The sequence below is a fragment of the Drosophila tropicalis genome, unplaced genomic scaffold (genome assembly GCF_018151085.1).
Source record: "Drosophila tropicalis isolate 14030-0801.00 unplaced genomic scaffold, ASM1815108v1 contig_615, whole genome shotgun sequence".
In the NCBI taxonomy this organism is placed as follows: Eukaryota; Metazoa; Arthropoda; class Insecta; order Diptera; family Drosophilidae; genus Drosophila; species Drosophila tropicalis.
Window position 1 is genome coordinate 720,107 of NW_027173095.1, and position 22,306 is coordinate 742,412.

Below are 22,306 nucleotides of genomic sequence, written 5' to 3' on the forward strand. Positions count from 1 at the left end.
TTTAAGTCTTATTTTTCCAATTCCATTCCTGTGACATGTGGTGTACCTCAAGGTAGTCATCTTGGCCCTCTGCTTTTTACATTATTCATTAAGGATCTTCCATTAGTCATTGTTTATGCGCGTGTGCTTATGTATGCTGACGATGTCAAGCTTTGTCTAACTTAAAAACATACAGATTTATTTAGTCGGCTACAAGCTGATATTAAAAACTTTCAATCCTGGTAAGGCAATGACTTTTCATCGTAACTCTCCTCAACTGGTCATTTATTTTCTGAACAATGGTCATTTAGAACGTTAAAATAATATGAAGGATTTGGCGTACTTATTGACCATAAGTTAAATTTTAACACCCATATTTCCATCACGGCCATAAGTGTTCCGGGTTTTATTAAAAGATGGTCAAAGGAATTTGATATACAACTAAAGTTCTTTTTACTGCGTTTATCCGTCCTATTTTAGAGTCTAGATCTAGCATTTGGTCACCTCAATATGAGTCGCACCAGATTATACTTAAATCCGTTCAAAAGCATTTATTGCTATTTGCTCTTCGTGGCAATTTGCCTTCGTATTCTAGTACACTTCTTTTGATTAACCTTTATTTCTTAATTAACCGTAAAATTACGCTTGGTGCTATTTGTATGCACAAGCTCCTAATTGGTGATATTGACTCGCCTGAGCTATTAGCTCAGGTAAATCTGTCGGTACCATGTAGACGGATTAGACATCCGATTATACCTTTAACCCTTAGTCGTTGTTCTTCTAACTATGCCATGCATGAACCTTTTAGGGTCCTCTGTTATAATTACAACCTTCTAATCCATTCATTCTTTTCTGCTCAGAGTCTTCTATTACTTTACATAAAATTTCTATCTTTTCCTATTTAGTTCATAGATAGCTGTAGTATTATTTTTAGTCTGTTTTTTCAATTCAATTTTTAATCAACGGCGATTCGTGCCGTTATACGGCTGCATCCCTAGGTCGGTCGGGTGGGAGGTGGGCAACTTTTGCTTGGGCTCGCGCGTAACAGGCTTTGTCCGGATGTCGTAGAGGCCACTTGAACGGACTGCGCAAAGTATCGTCAACGTCCGGTAGAAGGTTGTAATAGTTGTAAGGTTGTCGGTTACCAATACCTCTTCATTAGGTAATTTTATTCTTGACAAGACGTCTGCCACATGATTCTCCTTGCCTTGGATATATTTAATTTTGAAATCATATTCGCTAAGCGTTATCTTCCAGAGTTGAAGTTTAATGTTAATCGTACTAAGCCAAACTCAAGGTTTGTGGTCACTAAGAACCTCGAAACTTCTTCTTATTTCGTCGCCCAGACTATTGCCAATAACACTTTTTCAATAGTACTATAATTTTCTTCGTGATTATTGAGGGTTCGGCTAGCAAAGCAAATGGGCCTGCCTTCTTAAGATATGAAGGACCCTCGTGCGATATAACTTGCATCAGTAGCAACTATAAATTCTCTTGTGAAATCTGGATATGCAAGAATCGGATCACTCAGAATTCGAAGCTTAAGCTTCTTTACTGCTTGTCTATATGAGGAATCATTCAAATCCGTGTTACCATTTTTTTTCAATTTTAATGTTATAGGTTTTGCTATATGGGCGAACCCGGGAATAAATTTCCAGTAAAAGCCACAAAGGCCTAAAAAAAGACTTCATCTGTGTTTTAGACTTTGGCAAAGGGAAATTTGTCTGTAGTAACTATATGACCTAAAAATTCAGTCTCTTTTTTAAAAAATTCGCATTTGTCAAGCTGCAATTTTAAGTTTACCTTTCTGAGGCAATTTATTAGAAAGATATATAATAGTGCGCCGAAATATTTCACACAGCTTCAAATGACGGGGCATTCTACAACATATCCAAAATTCATCCAAATCGGTGATTCGCATACCTAAAGTTCCCCTTGTAACTCTATATTCCAGTGTAAAGCCTATAAGCATAAATTCTAGGGTAACAGAAGGTATGATAGGTTAAAGGTGTGTTATATTTATTAGTAAATATAAAACAAGAGAATAACAACCAATAGTAGAAAAAAAAATGAAGTAAGTCGTCTCGCCATACACCAGTAAACCAAATATTTTAATTTTATTAAACAAATGCATTTTCACATGCTTTAAAAGCATGTCTTAGTATCTCGCTCACTCATACATACGAGCACCCTAGCGCCCCCACCAGCCAACTCCGGCCTTATGGAAAAACGTTTATATGTGTAACTCGACTATTTTTTGTTCGATTTTGATCAAATTCGGTATTTTGGATATTAGTATCAAATTTAAGTGTGCCAAATTTGATTGCATAAGGTAGAAAAATACGGGAGATAATCGAGTTTTTGCAAATTACGGGGCGAAAATTGGCGGGGCAAAAACTTTATACACACATAATGTGCGCATGTACTAAGCAACTATACATACCAAATATGGTGTCTCTAGCTAGAATAGTTTTTGAGAATAACGCATTTTTTAAATTGTGGGGGCGTGGCGAAAATTTGAAATTTGTAAATGTGGTATGTAAACTAACTTAATAGACGCGCAGATATTGACTATTTAAAAATTTAGCCACGCACACTTCCGCCCCCGAAAATGAAATAAAACTGATTTTTTCGAAAACTAACAAAGCTAGTCGTCAAATTTAAAATGTAAATTTTAACTTTAATATTTTGCCACGCCCATTTCCGCCTTTATAATTTAGAAAAAATTGATTGCCAGCTTCATTTTTTTGACTATCGCAACCATGACGGAAAAAAGTACTTTGGTACAAAATTGCGTTGTAAAACAGCATCGCCCAAAGGAAAATCCAAAACTCAGATTTTCAATTGGATCCAAATCGAAAGTTGGGGCTAAATTAAAAATTTGTGGTATGCAGTTTATCTTAGTTTTGCTAGATCTCCTTCTAAGAGTTAATTTTTCTATCTGTAATATTTAAGATTTTGGAAAAAACGTCTTTAATATATGAGCACCAAAAAACGGTTCTTTGAAGACCATTTTTACGGTTCAGAATCTAAATAAGATAACCAAGAAAAAATATTCCATTACGTTATTTAGACAAAACTAAAGTAAAAAAAAAAGTCTTTAATTCTTGTCCGCCACTGTAAAAAGCGGAGTCAATGATCTTGAACTTTCACTAGGACGCCGTGGTACATAGAAAACGAGAACATCCAAAATTACCTTAATATATCTAGCGTGAAATCTGAAATAGCCACTCTGCAACTCAAGTGACGCATAGAACGAGACAGATAGAAAAGCTGAGTAAATTGTCAGGATCGGACCACTGCACACTGGTTGCGCTTATATGGGGCTGGTGGCCAAAAATACTTCCCGTAAAGATAGAGAGCTGAAATTTTTTTCTGGGTATTAGAGATGAATTTAGATAGCATACAGTAAATATGTATTTGTGAGGTTGTATACACAAAAAAGGTTAAGACGTTCAAAATCACACAAAAATGTTTGAATTGATCAAATTAATCTTTAAATAAACATTTATTAAAGTAAATACCTTCAATTACAAAATCCATTTTAAATTATTAATATCGGACCACTTTGTCAAACGTTTGATCACTTTGAAGTACGAATTTGCAATGACAAAGTACATACAAAGCTCAGACGGGCTGCAAAAATGTACACAAGTTCATTCTTTCAATGCTATTTTTAGAAAGTTCCGTTAGATTTGCGGAAAACCCGGTTTGGCGTTTTGAAGATTGAACATTTTAGTGTCAATTTGTGTTCGTTTTGTCCAAGTATTTTGTGATGATATTTTTGATTTTTGTCCTATGGACGCAACCAGTGTGCACTGTATCATATAATTATATAAGAAAAATAGGTGAAGAAGTTGGAGTATCCCTATGAAATTTACTAATGATAGGTTTTCATATAAAACATCAGATCCCGAAATTTTAATCAGATCGGATAAATAAAACACAAGTTGCAGTCAATAAAAATCGGCTCTGTTAAAACGTTGCTTGCATTGTTTGAATTAACAGAGCACACGCAAACACAGACGAAGCGATGGAGAATAAGATTAAAACCAGAGGGCCGGGGCTAACTTCGACCGCGTCAAAGTTTGAATACCCTTGCAACCTTTTTTGGTAACTCTTTTTTTATCAAATTTGGCACATTAGTATTAAACTCTCTAATATTAAGTTTTACGGGAATAGCACAGAAAAGTGACTGTTCGTGACTTTGGCGTTTGTATGGAAGCTATATGATAAAGTGGTCCGGTCCGGCTGAATCCAAGATATACAACCTCTGCAGTTTATACAAGCCTACGTGTAAAATTTCAGCTCTGTAGCTTTTACGGTCTAGGAGGATTTTGCATTGATCCAGACGGACGGACATGGCTACATGAACTCGTCTCATCGTGCTGATGAAGAATATACATATATTAAAATATATATGGTCGGAAATGCTTCCTTCTATGCGTTGCTCACTTCTGACCAAAATTAATATATCCTTTTTGCAAGGGTATAAAAATAGAAATGTTATTTGGAAGGTTTTGTCTGTGCATTAAATAATTGAGTTACAGAAAACGGGTTAGGAACAAGTAAAAATATTATGGCCAATGCGTATAAACTGCGGCCAAAGTTAGCTTTTTTGATATTTTTTAGTATTGAATTACCTAGGATTGCTGAAGAAGAAACATCCTTATTGTTCTTTCCGCGTTTTTTTAGGTAATGTGCCCAATGTGATGGTTGAATATTAAAACTGTTTCTTGAAAATTTGTTATTTTCAACAGGTTTCTCTTTTTCAGTTATTTCTGGACTTTCATCCAAAGTTCCATATTTTTCCTTAATATTCATGTGTTGCTTTGATTGGCCATCATTTTTTTTACATTTCGTTGTAATAAAAGAAGAAAGATTTTGTTGTTTTAAGTTTCCCACATAATATTCTTCTTTTTCACATTTTGTTCCTGTTTGTAGGCTGTTTCGCCACTGTTTGTATTCAAATGCCACTGGGGGTAACTCCCTATCATCATAAGATTCCTTCTTATATTTAGGTTTTTTTATCTTGTTTTGCTGACCCAAGATAATAATTTTGTGTTTCTGATACTTAAATGCATCGAATAATTTTAAAGCCTTTACTTTTATAGATTCGGTGGCATTTGACAGATCGGCATCCAACATCTGCAAAAAAGTAATATTTAATATGTATAATTAATCGAAAAACATTTATCAATTGAAGGTTCGAAAATCACAAATACTATATATATTAAATCTCCGTTGCACATATGGGTCTTGCCAGATCTTTTCCGATTTAAGCATATTATTACTACATATATCAAACCTTTGTTTTTTAGATCCACAATCAATACAACTAAATTTGTAGTCTACGTTTTTCAATACTCTGGAGATGCTCATTTTACAATGCAAAATTTATAGCCTCTAAACCAATGAAGCGACTAAACAAATTTCTCAAGCTTTAAATGCAACCCGTTTTTTAGTTTCTCAAACAGAAAGTTTTATTATTTTTAACGGCTATATATAATATATATAATATATTTATTTTAATTATAAAACATAATAACAGAAGAATAAAGACACGTTGTCTCTTTGGCGAAATGTTTTAGGATGATTTTTAATATTTGCAATTTTCTGTTTTTTCCGAATCCTTTCGAGATATCCAAGTCTAAGCCATGCGATAAGCTAACAGCATGTTAGAAAGGTCTTGACTTTGAATAACGTGAACAATTTTTAATGTTTTAGTTTTTAATGTTTATCAGCGGCAGAGGCTGAGCAAAGAAAAAGGTCAATTTTGCAAGTCGACGCACACAAAAATTTGTGTGTCTCAAGTTTTGGGTGGAGCGAGCGATCGTCGTCGATCCCGAGCTCGCAACTTTTAAACAGCGGGACGGCCAAATCCCAAATTCTGGATTTGGCCGTCCCTTTGTCTAAAAGTTCGACGACGATCGCTCGCTCGACCCAAAAAAGGTCGTTTATGAGCCGCTATTAAGCTCGAGACACACAAATTTTTGTGGGCGTCGACTTATTTTTTTTCTGCGGATTCAATTCAGTCAAAAGATGAGCTAATTCGATGCATATTCAGCATATTTTCGATCATTTCCTTGCAATTTTTATACCTTTGCAAAAAGGGTATATTGATTTTGGTCAGAAGTGTGCAACGCATAGAACGAAGCATCTCCGACCATACAAAGTATATATATTCTTGATCAGCACGACGAGACGAGTTCAACTAGCCATGTCCGTCCGTCCGTCCGTCCGTCTGGATCAACGCAAACTCCTCCAAGACCGTAAGAGCTACAGAGCTGAAATTTTGCACGTAGGCTTGTATATACTGCAGGGGTTGTATATCTCGGATTCAGCCGGATCGGACCACTATATCATATAGCTCCCATACAAACCCCAAAGTCACGAACAGTGACTTTTCGCAATAACTTCGTTATTTTCTATGTTATTATCGTGAAATTTAATATTAGAGAGTTTATTACGCTTATAAACGACTGTGCCAAATTTGATCAAGATCGGATGACAATATCATATAGCTCCCATAGGAACAAGGAACAAGGAACATAGGAACAGGTCGAAAACAGTGACTTTTGTAAATAACTTCGTTACTTTTAACGTGATTCTTTTCAAATTAAATATTTCTTAATTTAATATATCTGTTAATGACTGTGTCGAATTCGATAAAGATCGGGTGACTATATCATATAGCTCCCATAGGAACGATCGGTGGAAAACAGTGACTTTGATCAATATCTTCCTTATTTCCTATGCTAAGATTGTAGGCCATTCTTTCGCAAACATAAGCCTTTTTAGATAAAACGTTCTTCCACATTGATGGCTAATAGGTAAGGAAAGAGTTATCAAAACAGTTGCAAGGGTATACAAACTTTGACGCGGTCGAAGTTAGCCCCGGCCCTCTGGTTAATATGTAAGATAACCGCTAACCTTTTAATGATTTCATGATTAACACCTGTAACTAAAGATGTCATTTCATTTTTTTTTTTTTTTTAATATCCTATTCCTGATTCCATCATTTGCATTTTAGTGTCCGTGCTTTGGATCGTCAACCTAAAGTAAGATTTGCCGGTTTCCGCCCATTTTCTCTGTTAGGTGTTGTTGACTGATTTCAAAAAACATTTGGACTTATAATCTGTGAATTAATATTTCTTTTTATTTTTGCCAAACGAGATCATGGAAAAAATTATTTTTGCAGCGCTGAAAAAAAGCGCTTATTCGCCCAAGATGTCCTCAATGGTCCAGGCCAGTACGACGACTCTCAAGCGAACGGCAGCCATCCCGTTCGAGACTCAGGATCTGTTAGATGCATGATTGTTTTACGAGTGGCGTGTAGCCGTCATCATTTGACAGGCAGAGATTTTGTTTGTTGTCACAGAGTGCAACTCACGTAAAATAAATCGGATTACTTGATCGAAAACTATGATTCGAACTTGAAACTTAAGTGGAAAATCTTATCAAAAAGAGTATGTTACACATACTTCAGGTTGATGCTGACAGTTGCATAGGTGCTGTGACATTGGCTGTATCTTTGTTTGGGATACTAAACCGCGTAGATAAGAATTATATATATTTCCAGCTCTAAATTTAGTGAGCTTTGTTCGCAACAGAAAACAACGTACAGGTAAAACGCATTATTTTAAAAATTGGGCAATGTGCAGTTAGCTTTAAATTGTTAAGTAAGTCATGTGACAATTGCGAGCCCTTCGGAATTGTTTATTGGCAAAATTGCTCGTCCTTCAGGGTTGCTTCCATAGCACGAAAGATTGTAACCGAAACTGTTTTAAAAGACAGTATGGAAAATTGCATGCACAAATGCAAAACAAATGTTTTGATTATGGTGTGTGTCGATAAAGAATTAATGATTAAAAAAAAAGGTGAATTTTGTTAAAGAATATGAATTTTTTGTGCATTGAAGAACTTAACTAAAAATATAATATTAAATTTTGTGATGATATATGATGTAAAATATTTGTAATTGAGTTAATTATATGCAAACAAAAAGAATGTTAAAATAATTTGTAAACAAAAATTTTCGGATGAATAAGCTGGTAATTGTTTATTAATCGACTAAAAGGCTGTAAATATGAGAATTACATAAAAGGCAGAAAATGAAATATGAGAATGACATATAAGGCAGTGCGTTAGTGATTGAGTTGCGTTGCGTTATCGTTGAGTGCAGCATTGGAACTAAACGCGTCGCAGTGACTCTCACAAATTTAATATCTTGATATAAAATGGGAAAGAGTTTAAGGAACTTTTCATTCAGCGCTTTGTTAGTGCAGAAACACCAGCGGCTATGCTTTGACTACTGACGGAGAATGTCTCACCAATTACGCTTGTCGTATAATGACATAACTTATCACAAGGTGTTTGTCATTGTGGTTATCATTGCGGACAGTCGCAAGGTGGTTGAATGTAGAGCTACACGGCAGAAAAATCTCCCTCCCCGTTTTAGAGAGCGTTGCGGCAGGAGTGTGTGGTCATCATCAACAAACAAATGTAACCTGCCTAAGGTATGTCGAGGTTTTTTTTTTTTTAACTTTTAATATATATTTATTGAATCTACTCTTAAATTAGAGCCTAACAATAAGTTTGAGATATTTTTCTTAATCTAGTACTTAAGATAAATCCTGGGGATATTGCAGGCGGCCCGAATCACTTGTTATTGGGTTGGTCTGTCATTTCTTTTAAGACGAGTTCTATTATTAGTTCGCGTAAGGGAATTGGCAAGAACATTTGGGTGTGCATCCAGTTTCGCAGAATACTTTAGTTGTTGACTACCTATTTCAGATTTTACGCTAGGTATATTTAGATCATTTTGAATGTTGTCGTTCCGTATATACCACGGGGCCCCCGTGATTGATCTTAAAATCTTCGACTGCGCTCTTTGTATAATATCGACATTGCTGGTACTTGTATTTCCCCATAGTACGGCTCCGTAAGTCCAGATGGGTTTCAGTACGGAGTTGTATAGGAGGACTTTGTACTCCAGACGTAGAGGGGACCGAGCATTGATGATCCAATGTAGGCTACTCGCTTTCAGTTTAAGCTGTGACTTTTATGCTTCGATGTGCTTGCGCCAAGTTAGTCTTCTGTCTAGATGGATGCCAAGGTAAGTGACATCCACGGCTTGAGGAACTGGTACGTTGTTTAGCATTAGAGCTGGACAGTTTCTTCTGTTAAGCGTAAATGTAACATGTTTGCATTTCTGCTCGTTGACCCGGATACGCCAGGTTGCTAGCCATTCCTCTACCACCTTGAGGTGTTCCTCTAATTTTGCAGAGGCTTGTATTGGGCATTTGGATCTGCTGAGGATTGCCGTGTAATCGGCAAAAGTGGACGTTGTAAGTCCTAAACCCGTTGGTAAGTCTGCAGTGTACAGTAGGTAGAGCAATGGGCCGAGTACACTGCCTTGGGGTACACCAGCTTTGATTTCAAAATCAGCCGAGACGGAGCCATTACATCTTACAGGGAATTGCCTATTGTAAAGGTAAGATTCCATGAGTTTGTGGGTGTACTGTGGCAGTTTTTGCCGGATTTTGAACATCAGACCCTCCAGCCAAACTCTATCGAAAGCCTGGGCAACGTCGAGAAAGACAGCTGCACAGTATTCTTTTAGTTCGAATGCTGTTCGTATTTCGGATGTTATGCGATTGACTTGTTCAATTGTACCATGTTTTTCGCGAAAGCCGAACTGGTGTGAAGGGATTGTGTTCTCCGATGCCAGAAATGAGTTTCGTCGGATCTGCAGGACCTTTTCAAAAAGCTTCGAAAGACAAGGCAGCAAACTAAATGGCCTATAGGATGATGGCTGGGTTTTGTCCTTTCCCACTTTAGGAATCATGATGATAGTGGACCTTTTCCATGTTCTTGGGAAGTAGCCAATTCTTATTATAGCGTTGAACAGTTTGCAGATGTATTGTATGGCAATGATAGGGAGTTCCAGGATCATTTTCGGTGTGATTAGGTCATGGCCAGGGGCTTTTTTTGGCTTTATGTGGTTTATAATAACTGCAGTGATCTCGTCCGATTGGAGTTCCGAGTACTCACTATCCGTTAGCGTGCTCGAAGGGGGAAGTACGGATGAGTTTAATGTTGGATTTGGCTGGAAAACCATTTTAAGATGTGTGGCAAATACGGATGCCCTCTCTTCGTCACTGCGGGCCCATCCACCGGTTGGACTCCTTATCGTCGAAATTGTCTCTGTAGAAGCGCTTAAAGTTGGGTGGGTTTTCCACAGAGGATGTTTGGTGCTGGTTGGGCTGAGCTTTTCTATTTATTTTCTTTGAGCCCAGCTTTCCTCTTGTCTTAACGCCTTGGAGAGGTTGCGATTATGCCTTAAGCGAAGTTTTGCTGCTGGTGAGCGAGTAATCTGCCATTCTCTTCTTAGACGTCGTTTTTCCGTTACTAATTGTTCTATCCGCCGGTTCGTAGGCCTGACAATAGGTTTAGAGTAAGAAGAGGCAGGTGGAGTAGATACACTTGCTGCAGCTGCCATCATAGACTCAAGTGCAGAGACGCACATATCAATGTCCTCTGCAGCATCCAGTTTCGGCGAACAGTCAATGTGGGCACTCATGTACATTTTAAATTTAAGCCAATTTGTTTTGTTGTTTGTAAGCCTATATGGGCGATCAAGTACTTGAGGTCTTGTTAATAGTGTGAATAGCACTGGAGAGTGATCGGAAGTTAAATCTAGCAGTGTATCCACAGTGATCCGATTACGTGGAATCCTCTTGGTTACTGCGAAATCAATCAAGTCAGGCACTTTCTGTGGATCTGTGGGCCAATAAGTAGGCCTACCCGGTGAGACGCAATCCATCTTATTGAGAGGGTTGACTATTGTGTTGTACAACTGCTTGCCTTTAGGATTTACCAGGCGAGATCCCCAGTGCGTATGTTTGGCGTTATAGTCCCCTGCTGCAATGAAGCGATCTCCGAGTGTGTTAAAGAAATCGGTAAATTCCTTTTCAGAGATTGAGAAGCGTGGTGGGCAGTACAGGGCAACCAATGTAGTGTTGCCGCAGCTGGTTTGGACGGTTATAGCAGTTGCTTATAGGTGCTGTGTTTCAAATCTGTTGAGGAACGAGTGTTTTATACGGTTTTTGATTAGGATACCAGTCCCGCCATAAGCTTTTCCGTCTGGATGGTTTGTTGCATAGAATGTATATTTTGGTATTTGAAAATTATTTTTTGATGTTAAATGTGTTTCCGAAATCAGCAAAACGTCGATTTCACTTGAGTCTAGGAATAGTTGCAGTTCATTTTTGTGCTTGGAGATGCCGTTAGCATTCCAAAGACATAGACGTATGGAAGCCATTATTTATTCTCGATAAGCTTCTGGATAAGCGGGTTTTGATTCCGCATCAGTTCGTGCATACAGTTTTGCATGAACGTCATAAAAGTGGTCATGTTTTGATTGAGTGAGATCAATAGGGCCTCTAAGCCACTTGGAGTTTGCTGGCCAAGCTCTGGTGCGCTAGGTTGCGGATTCTGTAGATGATGGAGTGACGGGGTCTCTTTTGCGGGCTCCGTCTGTCCAGTTCGGAGCACACTAGCGAAGGATACACTAGGACTGTATGTAGCAGGCGTGTTAGATGATCTAACAGCCTTGGCGAAGAATACCTCCGGTGTATTTTTAGAGGCCTTGACGGTGACTTTTGGTCCAGCTGGGGGGTTTGCGCCCGTTTAGGTGAGATTTAAGATCCTTAAAGACAGGACATCCTCTGTAGTTGGCCGTGTGGTTCCCTCCACAGTTACTGCATAGTCTTAGTGCGACATTGTTTCTGTCCTTGGTGCAAATGCCATCTTTATGATGTTCGCCACAGCCAATACACACTGACCTGAGATTGCAGTTGTTAGAGGTGTGGTTGTATTCCTGGCAGTTTTTACACTGCGGTGGTTGGTGTCTCTTATGGGGCTCCTCTACGGTGATTCTTTTGTGCAATACGAGCTGTAGGTTGTAGATTGGGTGCACTTCATTTGGCTTCGACCGCTTTGCATCTGGTTGGAGCTCGATTTTAAAGAGCGGCTGTGCGACTTTGTTCCTGTTGATGATGTTGACAACGGATTTGACCGCAAACCCTTTTTCGACCAACGCGTCTGCTACTTCTTGAGTAGGGACCGATGGCTCAATCCCATTCAACACAACTTGGAGCCCTTTACTGCTTTTTAGTTGGTAGGTATAGAAGTTGATGTTAGCATTACGGAGGTACTTTTCGATGATGCGGAAATTGTCCTCAGTTTGGGTTTGACATTTAATTTCTTTAATGTTACCCCCTATTGAGAGGGGTTACAACAAAGATATTTGCCCCTACTGTTTCTACTAGCTTCGAAATCAGGGCGCTACAGTTGGCTCCTCGGATGTATAAAGGGGGTGGTCTAGCCGATTTGACTTTATCTACAGCGCCGGCTTGATCATCTTGCTGATCGGCAAGAATTTTAAAACGATTCCCGTTAAGGGGTGCTACTCGTTCATTTGGTTTGGTTATTTTTGGCGTATTGCCACTTTTTTTCTTTTGAGGGCTTAGCTTCCGCTTAGTTATTTTAATATATCTATCCATTCCAGTTTGGACAGAAGTCGTTGGGTTTACTATTGTGGCTGACTCTGGGCGCCTTGTCGTTGACGGCTTGAGGCAGGTCAATACTTCGGCAGACGTTGCAGTAGTTGCTGTCAACGAGCTGACGGTGCTGGTCGGTGCAATCGGTGACCCAGTTATCGATATTGATGGAGAAGCACACTGCTCTCTCCACGGTAAGTTGCTTTTGATTGCTGAGTGGCTGGCACTTTCGGTGTTATTGCTTACGTTAGCATTCAGTGGGGTCGGCGACACCACCGAAAAGTACGCGTTGTTGCGTTGGACCGAGAGTCGACGCTCACGTTGTTGTTGTACAATTAGTTCTTGTAGCTGTTGCTGTTGGGGATCGAGAGAGCTTGGGCCCGAATTGGTGGATATGGCTTTTGTAAAAATTACGCACTTTGTTGTTGCAACTTAGTATTTATTGCTATTAGAGCAATCTAATAGCAATATGATTGTAAATAGGCGTCTCTGAGGCGACTGAGAGCCCTACACAAATTTTTGAAAACGCGGTTTTTTTTTTTTTTTTTACACTCAATTTTTGCGGAGTACATTAAAAAAAAAACACGTCTGTACACGGCGGCAGTTAAATATTGAAGGTATGTCGAGGTAAGCCACATTTTATCAAATTGCAAATGATCAAGGTCAAAGGTCAAGCATCAGGAGAAAAAATTTAGCTTTGCGAGTTGTTAATCACAAATGGAAGATGATTCATCATCGTGAGACGTAAATAACAACGTTGGATTCTATATTGGCATGTTCATTGAATAAACAAATGATAAGTGCTAACGCACTGGTTGGTACGAGAATTAACAAAGTAGTAATTTCCAGAAGTATACTTCTGCCTATAGGCAATGGCAATTCTCCTTGGAAATGCAAAATTAAATTATAACAATTTTAAAATAATGTGCTGAAATTATATTCCATGTTTTAGGCGATAAGTATTTAGGGTATTGAGTTTGTTTATGTCATACTATTACTCAAATGAGGAAATATTTTATAAATTGGATACTGATCTTATCAGTGAAGATAAGGATAAATTAATAAATTTATTTAAGATATAATCAAAGTCAATACAGGTAAAACGAAAATTCCATTAAGAGATAGGAATATAGATATAATAGAAATCGGTGGTATGAGTATATTTTCACCTCTGAACTTGGCATTTAAAATCCTCGCTTCGATCACCTTTTTCGTTAATTTTTGAATGCCTCATCGCTCGTTCAGGGCGGGCGAAAATGAAAAAACTTTATACAGTTTAAGTCAATAGTCATGTAAATGAACCACTGTATATTATCTATTATTCTTTAGGTTTAAACATCCGTTATTCGCAACTCGCACAAACCACTTTTTTCAGCTTCAAATGCATGCGTAACTAAATCATTTACATTTTGACAGCGTCATAGAACAGTCGTATTCATTGGAAATTAAGTAACTACACTCTAACCGAATAAAATATATTAATAGTTTTCAAATATACCTTCCGCACCGGTGCTCTTGGCATAAGGTATCATAACAGGTATATCATGTCAACTATTGCTCAAAACCAAGCAAACATGAATCCACACTCAATTTTCAACCCCCGAAATCAAGGGTAATTAAAATAAATATTTTTAAAAACAATTGTTGCCTTCTAGATTCTGAGATTATATACATATATACACCACACATTGGTAAATTAAATCAGTTCATATTTTAAATTCGACAAATGAAGATTGGGTTATTTTCCTTTTCCCGGGTATCCCTATTCAGTAATAATACTGGACATATCGCAGCCAAGAATAGAAGAAAAAATAGAAAACGCCAAGATGTTCGATTACGATGTTCGGAGGTTACAAATATGAGACATTTGAAGACCCTGGCAGTGACAATACATTCATGCAAAAGTCTCAGGTACCGTAGGAAGCAGTTCTACAGGTTGTGACCAATTCATTCAGAGGTTGTGGAGGATAAATTTTTAAATCAAAGGAATGTCTGTTAACAGAGATCATGGTGGATAAATGTCGACTGGATGAATGAATCTACGTAGTTCCAGATTTCGCGGTAACGAATATGATAGAGGAGATTGGAAGGCTCGGACAGAGTATAATTTAAACGTTGCCAATATGATCCATAACCCACTAATACCAGCTAATAATAATGGTCAAAAATTTTATAAAGGCACTGAATCGAGATGGTGAAGCGTTTCAATTCTTGACACAAATAAAGGAAGGTATTTTGTAAAGTTTTCTCTTTAAAGTTTGAAATAAACCTAAGACAAAAATTTCATTCCATGTGTTCAATGAAAGACTTTAGTAATTCTTGAATTAATTGGTTATTTATTTATGTACAAATAGGCACTAACACATAAACCAGTGACTCAAGGTTGTCGCAACCAACAATTTATGTGTTGTGCACTTCGGAGTGAGATTACAAAGGTAGAGATGCAAACCCGATGTAACTACAATTGGTAGCGGATCTTACTAAATATAATGCATTTCTTTTATAGTAAAGCTAGAGAGCTCACCAGTGCATAGTTCGACATCGTGTTCGGTCAGCAAACTACGTCTTTATTGATAAAAGCTAACAGCTTAATTAACTAGGTCTTTATTGTTAACTACTGACCATATCAGATCTACTTATGACTGATGAGACATCTTAGCGGGCGTTGACGATACTATGCGCAGTACGTTCAAGTAGCCCCTATAACAACAGGACAAAGCCTGTTAACTGCCCACCTCCCACCCGACTGACCGAGGGGTGCAGGCGTATAACGCACGGCACGAGTCGCGGGGACAAATACACAATAGAAAAAACAGACAAACAAAGAATACAATAGCTATCTATTAATTAAATGGGATAGGATAGATGTTTTAAATATATTGATAGAAAACTCTGAGCCGATTACAGGGAATAGAAGGTTGTAATCAGAGCAGAGGACCCTAAAAGGCTCATGCATATTATAGTTAGAAGAACAACGACTAAGGGATAAAGGTATCAAAGGATGTCTACTCCGTCTACATGGTACCGACAGATTTACCTGAGCTAATAACTCAGGCGAGTCGATATCACCAATTAGGAGCTTGTGCTTAAAAATAACACCAAGCATAATTCTACGGTTAGTTAGGGAAGGAAGGTTAATCAAGAGAAGTCTACTAGAATACGAAGGCAACTTGACATTGCGATCCCAGCTTAAGCCACGAAGAGCAAATAGCAAGAACTGCTTTTGAACGGATTCAAGTCTAATCTGGTGCGACTCATATTGAGGTGACCAAATGCAAGATCCATACTCTAAAATAGGACGGACAAGCGAAGTAAAAAGAACTTTAGTTGTATAGGGGTCATCAAATTCTTTTGACCATCTTTTAATGAAACCCAGGACACTCATGGCCTTTGCGACCGTGGTGGAAATATGGGTGTTAAAATTTAACTTATGGTCCATAAGTACGCCCAAATCATTCATATTATTTAGACGTTCTAGAGGGCTATTGTTTAGAAAATAAGTGACCAGTTGAGAAGAGTTGCGAAAAAAAGTTATTACCTTACATTTAATAGTGTTAAGATTTAATAGATTAAACTGGCACCAGGATTGAAAGTTTTAAAGATCAGCTTGTAGCCGACTAAATGAATCTGTATCATTATAAATAAGGCAAAGCTTGACATCGTCAGCATACATAAGCATGCGCGAATGAACAATGTCTGATGGAAGATCCTTAATGAATAATGTGAAAAGCAGAGGGCCAAGATGACTACCTTGAGGTACACCAGAAGTCACAGGTATCGAATTGGAAAAAGAAGAAGTCCCAGTATATGACATCAGTTTGTTAAGCATTTTTGAACCCCTTGATAATTATGGAGGTAAATTTTAAAAGGTTAGTGGTTGTAGACCTACGTTTCACAAACCCATGTTGGGGTGGCGAAATAATAGGGCTGCAAAAATGTTGCAATTGAGAAGTTATAATTTTCTCAAAAGCTTTCGGAATAGCGGACAATTTTGAAATACCCTTATAGTTAGAGGGTTCGGACTTTTTGTCATTTTTATGCGGAGGAATAATATACGACTCTTTCCAAATTGATGGAAAAGAGGAAGATTCGACAGACAATAGAAACAATTTTAAAATGGGTTTACATAATGCGTTTGCACAGAACCTGAGTACACATCCAGGTAGACCATCTGGCCCCGGAGAATAATTTATCACTGGATTGAAAATGCAATTAGCCTATTCTAAATGATAACGAACGAGCGCAATCTGATGAACGACGTGTTTTTTGAAACTTCTTATAATATCGAGTCTTCACGTTTTTCAAATTGAATAACTCTCGAGAGAACCAGGGAGGTTTGTTAAGCCGCTCCAGCCTACCAAGAGGCACACAAATATCAAAGAGTGAATTCAGAGTATCATAAAAAAACGAACAGCTGAGTTCATATCTCTACAATTGTACAGATAAGATTAATCGGTAGTAGTAATGTTTTCATTAAGGCTGGCAAATTCAGTCTTACGAAAGCACCTAGTTAGAGGAATCTTATTTGAACCAAGTAATAGTGAAAGCAAGGGTAGATCAATTTTTAAACTTACAGTGGGATGAAATTTGTCTTTGGGAAGAACAAATGGTTCGATCCTAGAAACATCACAATAAGAAGAATCCAATACAAAAATAAAATCTAACGATTTTCCATTAGAATTTAACACAGGATTGACTTGGGATAAAGATAATCCTAGAAGGCCATCAATAAAGTCATGTGACATAGAGGGCAGCAACATGGTAGATTCATCTGTTGGTGACCATGCTAAAGCGGGTAAATTAAAATCACCTACAACTATGAGCATGTCTTGACTGGAAACTAAAGAGGAGACAAACTGAATTGCCTTTGAATGATTTAAAAAGACCACCATGTCAGACAATGGTGGAATATAGGAGCAAGTAATAAAAGCATTAAAAGATTAAAAATTTACTTTAACACCGACAAACTCAATCTCCTGGGTACTAGAAAATTTAATCCTTTCAAATGATAAAGCAGCGTCAACAACTATCAGAACGCCACCGCCTATGCGAGAAATCCGGTCACGTCTGAATAAAGAAAAGTTTGTGGAAAAAACCGATGCATCAGCAATATCAGGTTTTAGCCACGTCTCTGTTAATGCTAGAATGTTATCTTCAAAAGAAAAACTATCTACATAGAGGTTAGGAAGTTTAGATTTCAGTCCTTTAACGTTCTGGTAACCCAAGTTAATGGACGAAGCTAGTTTTTTGACACACCAGCAGATGCTGATGTGGCAGGTATAGTGTTAGTTGTTGTTGTTGGCAGGCGAATCGTTTGCCGATTTTTCTTTTTTACAGTATATTCCTTAACTATTATATGTTTCGGCCAAAAGTCTTCTCGACATATAATGTCGAAGATATTGGCAGAAACACTAATTTTAAAGGACGAAATATCCCGAGAATAAGACAATTTAAACTTTTCCACCGCAATATTCGTGACGTTAACTTTCTTCCGAATATAGGCTATTACATCATCAGATGTGACAACAGGGTCTAGCCTAGAAACAAATATATGTCTCTTTGGTGGTATATCAACGAGAGGCCGCGGTCCCGAAGCGTCAGCCGCAACAGTCAACTTGTTTACGGAGCCCTCGATACTTTTAGAACTATCGGCAATTTCCGAAGGAACGGGTAATTGCCCGGAGACATCGGACACTACAATAGGCATCGTTTTTAAGAGATCATTCCCAGGTGATACCTGGCCAATTCACAACCTGGCTCTTAAACGATATCAATTGCTGTACATTAGGAGTGGACGGTGCATGAGGCCTGTCGGGAACGATAAGAGATGCTGGCGGATCAACAGATAAAAAAACAACAAGCTTCTGAACTGAGTCTTCACCGCCTGCTTCTGTGCGTTACATGTTGGAGGAGAACCCCTGAATCTAAATTCATTAATTTAATTATTCTGAAATTTTAACCATTGGGTTAAATAGCTAAACTATTGATATATCGCAAGCTCAAAGAGAGTTCAATCTAGCATCACTGGTGGCTCTCTTCTTGCGTTTCCCTTTACATTTTACTTTGTATTACACTCTCTCGTAGCATATAAGAATTGAAGAATTTTCTGTACCAAGAGAACTCGAATGCGACGGACGCATAATAAATGGAAAAATACTAACGTCGGCTAATCTGATTGTGGCAAGGGAAGGTTTTGATTCATCGAATCCAACTAGTAGCAGATTATTAATATGGCCGAGAAATTGGCCAACATTTTGGCGACCGTGACAGGACACTAAACTTGCTGTTAAAAAAGTTTTGGTTCAATGCAACTAAGTTGGACTCGTTGTTTCATAACTTCTTAAGCTACCACAAGTTTCCGAAAAGGATTGCAAGAGGCAATCAATCATCAAACACCCATTGAGACATCTAGGAAGAAAGGTCGACATCATTAATGCATATGATACCATGTTAAACTCTCCACATACTGCAGTATAGTCATTGGAATAAAACCGCAAGTATTCAATCAAACAATTACTGTACTCGCACATGTTCAATAAGAGAAAACCGAACAGTTATATTTTCGTCGGCTATCATTCCACTCTTTACATATCGAACACAAACAAGCGTGAGTGCCTGCGCCAACTGTACATCAAAAAACAGTTAAGTTTGCGAACATACACATATAATTATTCAACATTCGCGTTGGTTCTGCTACTTGGAGGTGTTGCTGGCGTTTATTGAAGCATTATGGGCAAAGACGGTTTAAACACTCCCGTAAGCTCAAAGGGAACAAACAAACTAACAAATCTTAGATCCCAGCGGACTCAGTTTGAAAATCATATTCGAACTTTACATGAAAAGATCATTGCTACTAGCGACCAAGAAGATGCCGATACACTAGACTGCAGACTTCAAATACTTGAATCTCATTATAGGCAAATTACTCACATTCAAACACAAATTGAAAATTTGTACGTAATTGATAAAGAGCGCAGTAATTTAGATGAAATGTACATAAAGGTCAAGGTACATTTATTGTCTCTTTTACAAAGGAAACGTTCAACGGGACCAGTCAACACATCGGATATGAGTTTTATGAGTTCTTCAATGTCTCCTACAGTGGTTCACAGTCAACGATTACCTAAACTGAAATTACCCAGTTTCGATGGTAAATATTCAGCGTTTAAGAGATTCAAATCGTCTTTCCTGAATCTAATTCACAACGATCACCACATACCAATAATTGATAAGTTCAATTATCTTCTCGAATGTTTATCGGGACCTGCACTGGAAGTCGTGCAGTCGTTCCAAGTCACTGAACAAAACTACAGTCAAGCTTGGTCAAGATTAGAAGCTCGCTACGACAACGACGTTCTAATCTTCCATGATTGTATATCGAGTCTGTTCAATTTACCATTAGTCAAGCAACCAGAAGCAAGACTTTTGCAGAAGCTCATCGATAATGCGTCCGCTATACGCGGATCACTTCTTACACTAGGATCAACTGAGGAAATAATGAATAACATCATGATTCACATACTTCTTACGAAGGTTGATGCCGAGACCAAAGGCATCTATGACGAAAAGCAAAGCTTCGTCAAGCTTTCAACGTGGGAGGAATTCTGCACAATTCTTCATCGCCGCTGCCAGTTCCTAGAAAGTCATCAGACAGGTCAACTGGGTCAGCTCAATAGTTCACTAGGAGGAAAACGACCATCAACGTCAAAGGCATTCCTCAACATTAACTCTCAATGCTTACACTGCCATTCGACGGCACACTATGTTAGTAATTGTAAATCATTTGGAGAATTATCGCTACAACAAAGGTTCGAAACAGTCAAACGGACCAATGCATGTCTTAACTGTCTGCGAACGGGACATCGCGTCAAGGATTGTCCCTCACTCTCCCGGTGCAAGGTGTGCCGATCGGCTCATCATACGTTATTGCATCAATTCGCCCCCACCCCGATGAAAAACTTATCATCATCGATTCAATCTGTTAATCCAATAACTAATTCACAAAGCACTTCGTTATTAACGAACACTGATAAAAAAGGGATGCTTCCTACAGCATTGGTTCACATAATGGATAAGTCTGGCCAATTACATACTGTACGGGCACTTTTAGATTCATGTTCTGAACTTAATTTTATTACAGAAGAGACTGCCAAGCGGCTAAATCTGGATAGGACTCGGGTATCTCAAGAATTCAGCGGCCTTACCGGAAGCAGTCAAGGCATTAAACACAATGCGTTTGCCACAATACGTTCTAGGCATTCATCATTTACGTGGTCCGCCAACTTTGCCGTCATTAAGAAAATTTGTGCTCAGCAACCACTCGAGCACATCGATACATCAAATTGGATCATACCTACGGATATTAATCTAGCCGATCCGTATTTCAACGAGCCCAACAAGATACACATTTTAATAAACACGAATGGGCTGTTTGCAGCAATCCTCGATGGTCAGCAAGGCTTGGCCGAAAACATGCCATATTTAATCAACACGGAATGTGGATGGATAGTTGGTGGAAATTTGGAAACCACACACGAAAGGCCTCGACAACAATGTTTATTGGTACATGTCGACCCATCACTTGATCTTCTAGTTAAAAGATTTTGGGAAATTGAAGACTGAGTTTGTTGGTAACCGACAAACCAAAGAAGAACAGGAATGCGAAAGCCATTTTTGTAAAAATGCAATTGTAAAATCGGATGGACGACTTCAAGTTCGACTTCCATTTAAAGAACCCCCAGAGAAATTAGGATTCTCCTACGACAACGCAGTACGGCGTTTCAAATCCTTAGAAAATCGTCTCGACCGCGACTTGGCCACATGTCTACCAAAACTGTCGCAAGCCACAACGAACCGCATTATTACATACCTCATCATTGCGTGGTGCGTCCGCAAAGCGTTACTACGAAACTAGAGTTGTGTTTGATGCTTCGGCTAAAACATCATCGGGAAAATCATTAAATGAGCTGTTAATGATTGGCCCCACAATTCAACAAGACCTATTTATAACATTTCTATCATTTCGTCTGAACAGGTATGCACTTACAGGCGACATAGCCAAGATGTATCGCCAATATGTCATAGATCCAAGAGACCGGAGATTTCAGCGCATTGTATGGCGACCAACAAAAACAGAAGAACTAAAAACTTACGAGCTCAACACCGTGACATATGGCATGTCAGCTGCACCCTTCTTAGCTATCAGAGGCGTTCACCATATTGCCGATTTGCACTCACATGATCATCCTATAGGAGCTAAAACATTACGCAACGACTTATACGTGGATGACTTGCTAACCGGAGCTGATAGCGTAACCGAGCTTCAACACATTAAAAATGATACAGTAGACATCTTAGCACAGGCTGGATTGCATCTTACAAAATTTAGTAGCAACTGCAAGGAAATTACGAAAACTTCAAAGGACGAAGTATTTATCGCCATGGACGATCAAGACACTACCAAAACTCTGGGAATGACGTGGATGCCCAGCAGTGACATCTTTACATTTCGATACATTTGTTACCACCAAGAACCATTTACCAAACGATCAATTCTTTCAGTAGTAGCAAGAATGTTTGCCTTGCTGGGATTCATAAGTCCGGTCATCGTTCGGTGCAAAATTCTTATGCAAGATTTGACACTCAAGGGCCTAGATTGGGATGAGCCTGTCGATGGTCGGATTAAGGAAAGATGGAAAGAACTTTTACAGGACCTTAGAGACTTATCAAATCTACAAATACCACGATATGTGAACACATCA

General features: G+C 38.4%; 1 protein-coding gene and 1 long non-coding RNA gene across 6 annotated transcripts in view; one reads left to right on the forward strand and one right to left on the reverse strand.

Moving 5' to 3' along the window:
* The window catches only part of Schip1 (Schwannomin interacting protein 1), a 465,465-nt gene that overhangs the window by 272,902 nt on the left and 170,257 nt on the right, over nucleotides 1-22,306 (reverse strand). For 4 of the 5 annotated variants that reach the window (XR_011032731.1, XR_011032729.1, XM_068292219.1 and 1 more), the window contains one exon: nucleotides 4,623-5,127. The exons of the other annotated variant lie outside the window; for it this stretch is intronic. Coding sequence is in view for 2 of the 4 variants with exons in the window: in XM_068292219.1 (XP_068148320.1) it covers nucleotides 4,623-5,127 (505 nt within the window). In the remaining 2 variants the exon portion in view is untranslated. The remainder of the gene's footprint in view (nucleotides 1-4,622; nucleotides 5,128-22,306) is intronic. 5 annotated transcript variants of the gene reach the window in all.
* LOC137578641 (uncharacterized) lies at nucleotides 14,125-14,787 on the forward strand. Its single transcript, XR_011032732.1, has 2 exons — nucleotides 14,125-14,236; nucleotides 14,316-14,787. It is a non-coding gene; the product is annotated as an uncharacterized lncRNA (long non-coding RNA).